This window comes from Piliocolobus tephrosceles, chromosome 8, assembly GCF_002776525.5.
Source record: "Piliocolobus tephrosceles isolate RC106 chromosome 8, ASM277652v3, whole genome shotgun sequence".
NCBI lineage: Eukaryota > Metazoa > Chordata > Mammalia > Primates > Cercopithecidae > Piliocolobus > Piliocolobus tephrosceles.
The window spans coordinates 36,263,498-36,272,598 of record NC_045441.1 but is presented as its reverse complement, the minus strand read 5'-3'; the positions used below and the strand labels follow the sequence as shown (position 1 = coordinate 36,272,598).

The 9,101-nt window shown below is 38.2% G+C and overlaps 1 protein-coding gene across 1 annotated transcript in view; it reads left to right on the top strand.

Annotated features, from left to right (window-relative positions):
• The window catches only part of PKD1L1 (polycystin 1 like 1, transient receptor potential channel interacting), a 180,940-nt gene that overhangs the window by 79,817 nt on the left and 92,022 nt on the right, over positions 1-9,101 (top strand). Inside the window, 2 exon segments of the mRNA XM_023226405.2 lie at positions 7,133-7,328; positions 8,446-8,502. Of these exon segments, the coding sequence (XP_023082173.2) occupies positions 7,133-7,328; positions 8,446-8,502 (253 nt within the window).

The window sequence follows — 9,101 nt, the reverse complement described above, 5'->3', positions numbered from 1 at the left end:
TCCTCCTCTTCTTCTTCTTCTTCTTCTTCTTCTTCTTCTTCTTCTTTTTGAGACAGAGTCTTGCTCTGTCACCCAGGCTAGAGTGCAATGGCACGATCTCGGCTCACTGCAAGCTCCACCTCCCAGGTTCAAGCGACTCTCCTGCCTCAGCTTCCTGAATAGCTAGGACTACAGGTGCACAGGTGTGCGCCACCATGCCCAACTAATTTTTGGATTTTTAGTAGAGATGGGATTTCACCATATTGGTCAGACTGGTATTGAACTCCTACCTCGTGATCCGCCTGCCTGGGCCTCCCAAAGTGCTGGGATTACAGGCATGAGCCACCGCGCCCGGCCTCAATTTCTTCTTTTTTAAAAACAGTTTTTAAAGATATCATTTACATTCCACGTAGTTCATCCATTTAAAGTATGCAGTTCCTTGGTTTTAATAATTTATTGAATTATGCAACCTTCACCATAAGCTATTTTTAGACAATTTTCATCATCCCATGAAAACCTTGACTTATTGTCAGTCGTTCCCTTTACCCACCACCCAGCTTTCTCCCACCAGCCCCAGACAACCACAAATCTGTTTCGTATCTACAGGTTTGCTGATTCTGAAAATTTCACGTAAATGAGATAATACAACATACGATCTTAAGTAACTGTCTTTTTTCACTTCGCATATGAATGAATGTTTTCGAGTTTCATCTATGTAGTAGAATATATCAGCACTTCATTCTTTTTTATTGCTGAATAATATTTTATTGTTTTTGAGCATACCATATTTTATTTATTCATTCATTAGTTGATGAATGTGTGGGTTGTTTTCACTTTTTGGCTATCATGAATCACACTGCTATGAACATTTATGTGCAAGTTTTTGTGTCAGTATGTGATTTCATTTTCCTTGGGTAGGTAACTAGGAGTGGAAACACTGTGTCATACATTAACTACCAAACTGTTTTCCATAGTGGCTGCACCATTATATTCCCTCTAGCAATGTATGAGGGTTCCAGTTTCTTGATATCCTAACCAACAATGGTTATTGTCTTTTTGTTCACAGCTGTTCTAGTTAGTATGAAGTAGTATCTCATTAAGGTTTGGACTTGCATTTCTCTAGTAATTGATGAGGTTGAGCATCTTTTCATGTGCTTTGTATATCTTCATTGAAGAAATGTCTGCTTAGTACTTTACCCATTTTTATGTAGGTTATCTGTATTTTTATAATTGATAACCTAATTAAAAGGTTTGTTTCTTGATTCTCAATTCTATTCCATCAGTCTAAATGTCTCTCTTCATACCAGTACTATGCTGCCTTGATTACTATAGTTTAGTAGTAAATTTTGAAACTGAAAAGGCTGAACCCACTAACGTTGTTCTTTTTACAAGGTTGGGTATTTCAGGTCTCTCATATTTCCATGTGAGTTTTAGAATCAGCCTGTCAATTTCTGCAAAAACAAAACAGCACAGGCATGGCACAATGGCTTTCGTGCCCACCAGCCTCTTCAGCCTTGCTCTGGCTGGGGCAGACTGGGGTTCCAGACACCTGCTGAAGGGGATAGAAAAACAAAACAAAACAAAAGCCAGCTGGGATTTTCATAGGGATTTGTCAAGTCTGTACATCAGTTTGGGGGGGAGTATCTTGTATCCTATAACCCTGTTGAACGTGTTTGTTAGTGTTAATGGTTTTTCACTGAATTCCTTGAGATTTTCTGTATACAAGATCATGTCATCTGTCACTAGAGAGAATTTTGCTTCTTTCTTTCTAATCTGGATGCCTTCCATTTCTTTTTCTTGCCTAATTTTCTTGACTAGAACCTCCAGTTCAATGCTGAACAGAGTGGCAAGCGTGGAAATCCTGGTCTTCTTCTCAGTTTTAAGGAGGAAGCACTCGGTCTTTCACCACTTCATATAAACATTAGCTAGGGGCCTTTCATAGACAACCGTTATCAGGTTGAGGATGTTCTCTTCTATTCCTAGTTTGTTGTGTGTGTATTTCATTATAAAAAAGTATTGGATTTTGTTAAATGCTTTTCCTAGGTCTATGAAGACGATTATATGTTTTTTGTCCCTTAGTCTGTTAATTTATTAAGGTTTGGATGTTTGTGTCCTCTCTAAAATTTCTGTTGAAACTTTATTCCCAATGCAACAGTAGTAAGAGGTGGTGCCTGTAGGAGATGATTAGGCCATAAGGGTTCTGCTCTCATAAATGAAATTAGTCACCTTATAAAATGACTGGAGGGAACTAGCTAGACCCCCTTTTGTTGTTCTGTCCCTTCTGTCATGTGAGGTCACAGCCTTCTTCCCCTCTGCAGGAGGCGGCAACAGGTGCCACCTTGGAAGCAGACAGCAGCCTCACCAGACACTGAACCTACTGGTGTCTTGATCTCAGACTTCCCAGATTCCAAAACTGTGAAAATAAATTTCTGTTCTTTATACATTACCCAGTCTCAGGTATTTTATTATAATAGCACAAACAAACTAAGACACAAGTTATATAAAATCGATTGATTTTCAGATGTTGAATCACTCTTACAGTCTGGGAACAAATTCCATTTGGTCATGATGTATACATCTTTTTCTGCATGCTAGGTTTGATTTCTAGTACTTTACTGAGAATTTTGTCTATGTTCGTAAGAGGTATTGGCCTGTAGTTTTCTTTCTTTTCCAGTGTTGTCTTTGTCTGGTTTCAGTATCAAAATAATACTGGCCCCAATCAGTTAGAAAGTATTCCTTTTTTGTTTTTTTTTTTGCGACAAGATCTCCATCTATTGTCTAGGTTGGAGTACAGTGGCACGATCATGGCTTACTGCGGCCTTGACCTCCTAGGCTCAAGCCATCCTTCCACCTCAGCCTCCCAAGTAGCTCACCTCAGCCTCCCAAGTAGCTGGGATTATAGGCACATGCCACCATGCCCAGCTAATTTCATCATGTTGCCAAGGCTGGTCTCGAACTCCTGGGCTCAAGCAATCCTCCCACCTTGACCTCCCAAAGTGCTGGGATAATAAGTGTGTGCCACCACACCTAGCTTCCTTTGCATTCAGATATTTGGAAGATTTTGTGAAGGATGGGTAGTGATGCTTCTATAAACATTTACCAGCAAAGTTATTTGGACCTGGCATTTTCTTTGTGGAAATTTTGAAATGACTAGCTCAGTATCTTAACTATTCAGATTTCTGTTTCTTCTTGAGTCAGTTTCAGTAGTTTGTTTCTTTCTAGGAATTTTCCATTTCATCTACATTCTCTAATTTTTTTGCCATACAGTTTTGTATGGTGTTCTCTTATAATCCTTTTTATATCTATATGGTCAGTAGAGATCAATTTTATTCCTGATTTTAGTAATTTAAGTCTTCTCTTTTTCCTTCTCTTATTTTTTGTCTGTCAGTCTAGCTAAAAATTTATCATTTTGTTGATGTTTTAAAAAAAACAGCTTTTGGCTTCATTGATTTTTTGTTGTTGTTGTTGTTGTTGTTTTTCTATTCTCTATTTAATTCATTCCTACACTAATTTTTATTCTTTTATTTTTCCCTTCTGCTTGCTCTGGTTTACTTTCATCTTTTTTTTTTTTTTTTTTTTGTTTCTTAAGGTGAAAAATTAGATTATCGATTTGGCATCTTCTTTATAGCCATTTATATCTTTAAATTCCCTTCAAGCACTGATTTAGCTGCACCCAATGTGTTTTAGAATGTTGGTGTTTTCATTTATTAATCTCAAAGCATTTTGTAATTCTTGTTGCAATTTCTTCTTTGAACCATTGATTATAATATTTAGGAGAATGTTTTTCACATATTTGTAATTTTCCAAATTTCTTTTGTCATTGATTTCTAATTATTTAATTCCATCATGGTCAGAGGATATACTCTGTATAATAGCAGTAGTTTAAAATGTATTGAATTTTGTTTGTGGCCTACTATATGGTATATTCTAGAAAATGTCCCATGTGCACTTGAAAAGAATATGTATCTGATTTTGTTGGCTAAAATGTTCAATGGTTGTCTGTTAGGTCTAATTGATTCACATTATTGTTTGAGTCTTATGTATCCTTGTTGATTTTCTGCCTAATGGTTCTATCCATTATTAACAGTATTATTGTTTTGAGTTTTCTGTCTGTCCCTTCAGTTCTGTCCATTATTGCTCATGTATATGGAACCTGTTGTTAGGTCCCTATATGTTTACAATTTTTTAATCTTCCTGATGAATTTACCTATATTATCATTAGAAAATGTCCCTCTTTATTGTTACTATCTGTTTTTGTCTAATTTCTTTTTTGTCTGGTATAGATATAACCACTCTACATGCTTTGCTGTTACTGTTTGCATGTCTCTTTCCATCCTTTTACTTACAACCTAATTTTATCCTTGAACCTAAGCTAGACTCCAGTAGACAGCATATAGTTGAATCTTGGTTTTGTATATAGTCTTACAATCTCTGCCTTTTGATTGGATCACGTAATCTATTCACATTTAATATTATTATTGATGTGGTTGGATGGATTTATATATGCCATTTTGCTTATTTTTTACATGTCTCATTATTGCTTTGTTCCTCTGTTTCTTTACTGCCTCCTTTTATGTTAAGTATTTTCTAGTATACCAGTTCACTCCTTTGATGATTATTAAGTATGTATTTTAGATATTTTCTTAGTTGTTGCACTCAGGCTTACAATATACACTTTACCTTACTAGAAACTACTTCAAATTTATATTAATTTCAGCAAGATGTAGAAAATTTACTCCTCTATAGATTCATTTCCTCTTCCCTTTTTGTATTATGATTATTATGTATGTTAAATCTATCAGTGTTACAAACCCAACAGTCCAATATTATAATTATGGTTTTATAAAATGTTCTGTCTTTTTATTTTTTCTTGAGACAGAGTCTCGCTCTGTCGCCCAGGCTGGAGTGCAGTGCCACGATCTTGGCTCGCTGCAACCTCCGCCTCCTGGGTTCAAGCGATTCTACTGCCTCAGCCTCTGAAGTAGCTGGTATTACAGGCATGCGCCACTATGCCTGGCTAATTTTGTGTTTTTGGGAGAGATGGGATTTCTCCATGTTGGTCAGACTTGTCTCAAACTCCTGACCTCAGGTGATCTGCCCACTCCGGCCTCCCAAAGTGCTGAGATTACAGGTGTGAGCCACCGCACCTGGCCAGTTTTCTGTCTTTTAAATAAACTGGAGAAGAGAGCACAAATATGTTTTTAGAAATTGCTTTTAATATTTATTAATCTTATTTAGTATTTTTGTTTGTCTTCATGTCTTCCTGTGGCTTTAAGTTCCCATCTAGTGGCATTTCTTTATTCTTATATATAATAAAATATATAGTTTTATTCCCACCTCCCTTATTTGTGATTTTTGTTGTTATTGTTTTTTGTTTTGTTTTGTTTTGTTTTGTCTTGAGATGAGGTCTCGCGCTGTCACCCAGGCTGGAGTGCAATGGCATGATCCTGGCTCACTGCAACCTCTGCCTCCCGGATTCAAGCAATTCTCCTCCCTCAGCCTCCCAAGTAGCCGGGATTACAGATGCACACCACCACACCTAGCTAATTTTTTGTATTTTTAGTAGAGATGGGGTTTCACCATGTTGGCCAGGCTGGTCTTGAACTCTTGACCTCAGGTGATCCACCTGCCTCAGCCTCCCAAAGTGCTGGGATTACAGGCATGAGCCACCATGCCTGGCCTTTGTGTTCTTGTTATATTACATTTCTGTGTGTTATGGGCCCGACAGTACAGCTCTATAGAAATGTCTTTATGGAATGGCTTTTTAAATAAGAAGAGAGAGAAAAAGGTAATTCATGAACTTAATTGTTTAGCATTTCTCTGAGTTGCTGTTCATTTTCTTCCTACTTTTTCTTCCTGTTATTTATAATTTCTTGCTCTGTCTTCAAGTTTCTAGATTCTTTCTTTTCTCAAATTTACTTTTGAACATCTCTTGTGTTATAATTATTATATATGTAACTTCAGAATTTCCATTTGGTTCTCTCTATAACTTATAAATTTATAGTTTCTGTCTCTTTATTGATAGTCTGTATTTGACTAATCATTGTTCTTACTTCCTTTGATTTTTAAAACTATGGTTTCCTTTCATTCTTTGAATCATGTTTATAATAGCTGTTTCAAAGTCCTTGCTAAATCCAACATTTGAGTCTCCTCATAGGCAGTTTCTATTGCCTGCTTATTTTTCTCATGTTTGGGTCACACTTAATGTTTCTTTGGATGTCTCATAATTTTTCATTGATAACTGGACATTTTAGATAATATATTGCAGCCACTCTGGGGATTGGCCCACCTCCTTTTCCTGGGCTTGTGGTCATTGTTTTTGCTTGTTTGGTCATTGGTTTATATGTTTATTAGTTTGACAAGATGAATTCTGTAAAGTATACTTCCCCTCGTTGTGCAGCCAGTGATGTTTCTGCTCAGATTTATTTGTTCTTTTTATCTTTAGCTTGGGTTCCTAGGGTTTTAGTCTCCACGAATCACTTAGTGGTCAAGAGTGAACTTAAGCATATGTGTATAGAGCCCATGATGCATTTTCTAATCAATTAGAACATGATTTCTCATTAATTTACTTCTTGCAATGACCCACTGCGATGTATCCAGATGAAAATTTCTATTTTACACATTTGGAAACTGAGGCTCATTTATTCTCTTAAACAATACTCTTGAGCTCATACAGCAGATAAATTGCAGAGCAAGGGCTGGAACTGGCCTTTGACCACATGCGTAGGCCTCTTTTCACAATATTGTGTTATCTTTTCCGGTGCAAGTAAGTATGCTGTTTGTAAATAAGTAAATAAATACCCAATTACTGAAACCCGGAGTCATAAACTCCGGCCAGCTGTAGCGCAGTGGTATCTCTGTCTGGCTCTGGAATACATTCTTTCACTTGCCATGATGCTTCTATATTAGTAGCTGGTTTCTTGTGCCTTTTTTACTTCTGATAAAAGGAGTTTTTGTAAAATTTTATATTATGGCTTACTGCGTCTTTTTAGAGTTTCCATTGCACAGACCAATTCTCCTTTGCATCATTCCTTTCTACCCTGATCTGTCCAAGAGGTATTTTTACAACAAATCCCATCCCACTCTCAGTAGGCAGGGTGAAAAGTTTTGCCACGTGTTGAAACAGTAATGATAACTTTTTTTTTGCCTTCAGATATAATTCCAGCCTGAAAAACCTGTCTACCCTCCAGCTGATGGGGAGTTACACAGAAATCAGGAACTACATCACTGTGATCACCAGAATCCTGAGTCGTTTGTCTAAGGAGGACAAAACTGCCTCCTGCGACCAGTGGTCACGAATACAGGATGCATTAATTTCTTCAGTATGCAAATTAGCTTTTGTAGATCAGGTATGGCCCAGAGGAGAGTGAGTTTGTGTCTGTAAACCTTTATCAAGTGGCAGGGCTCATGATTGGCTGGCTCACTAGCAAGTTGTCATGCTTTTGAAACACAGGCAAGAAATGAGACCAAGAGGGCCAGCCAGCTCAGTTCCCATACATGGCTGTGGTCTCTCCAGTCAGCTGATATATATCACAGATGAATGCTGCTAGTTTATAAAAGAGAGAATGACCAAGTCAATCACTGTTACAGATAATTCTGCTAAAGTTTGTTTAAGTACAACTTATGTAAAACAGTCTGATTTTATCTTGGAGAGTTAAGCTCACGATTGTGTGCAACTTCTGAAGAAATCACCATGTATTCAAATGTGACTGTCCTTGCTCACAGAATTTCTGCAACTGCTATCTTGTAATTGTCAATAGAGAATATTCACATCTACAAATAATACATCTTATTTCGTTACATTTACAATTACTTCACTTGATGTAATTTTTTTCTCATTCTTCCTGACCCTTTTTTAAAATGTTGCTTAGCTCTGGCTGGGTGTGGTTGCTCACGCCTATAATCCCAGCACTTTGGGAGACTGAGGCAGGTGGATCACAAAGTCAAGAGATGGAGACCATCCTGGCTAACACAATGAAACCCCGTCTCCACTAAAAATACACACAAAAAAAATTTAGCTGGGAGTAGTGGCAGGCGCCTGTAGTCCCAGCTACTTGGGAGGCTGAGGCAGGAGAATGGTGTGAACCCAGGAGGCAGAGCCTGCAGTGAGCTGAGATCACGCCACTGCACTCCAGCCTGGGCGACAGAGCGGGACTCCATCTGAAAGAAAGAAAGAAATGTTGCTTAGCTCTGTTCCCTTATTTCATCAGCCCTCATGTCAGTTCCCTGGTGGGGTGTGCTGAGGATGTCCGGGGGCACATTGAGGAGAGATGTTGGATTTCCAGGAAAACTGGACACCACAGTAATGGTCTCTCTACAGAAGGTCTGGCTTCCAATTGGTCTCTTGGCCAAAAATCAGGGAATCTGTGCTATTTCTACATAGGCAAAATGTAACTTTAACCCAAACAAGCTAATTTTCCTCTCCCTGCATTTTCTTTTTGTTTTGTTGTTGTTTCTCCCGGTCAGGAAGAAATGATTGGTTCTGTTCTTATGTTGAGGGACCTCGTGAGCTTCTCTAATAAGGTAAGTGCAATTTTTTCCCAAGAATATTTTCCTGCTATTTTATATAGTTTTGAGGGACATGATCAGTTGTTGAAAAATACACTGTCCAGAATCATATTTTGACACTTAGATTAGAAATGTGATTTTCCCTTAAGAATTCATCTGAATAGCAAAGCCCATCTCAGATATTTTGAATATAGAAATTTGGAATCCAGTCCAGGAGTGGTGGCCCACACCTGTAATCCCAGCACTTTGGGAGGCCAAGGCAGGTGGATCACGAAGTCAGGAGTTCAAGACCAGCCTGACCAACATGGTGAAACCCTGTCTCTACTAAAAATATAAAAATTAGCCAGGAGTGGTGGTGTGCATCTGTAGTCTCAGCTACTCAGGAGAAATACTCTACTGAGACAGTAGAATCGCTTGAACCCAGGAGGTGGAGGTTGCAGTGAGCCGAGGTCGTGCCACTGCACTACAGCCTGGGTGACACAGCGAGACTCTGTCAAAAAAAGAAAGGAAAGGAAAGGAAGGGGAGGGAAGGGGAGGGGAGGGAAGGGGAAGGGAGAAAAGGAAAGAGAGAAAGAAAAGAAAGAAAGAAAGAGAGAGAGAGAGAAAGAAAGAAA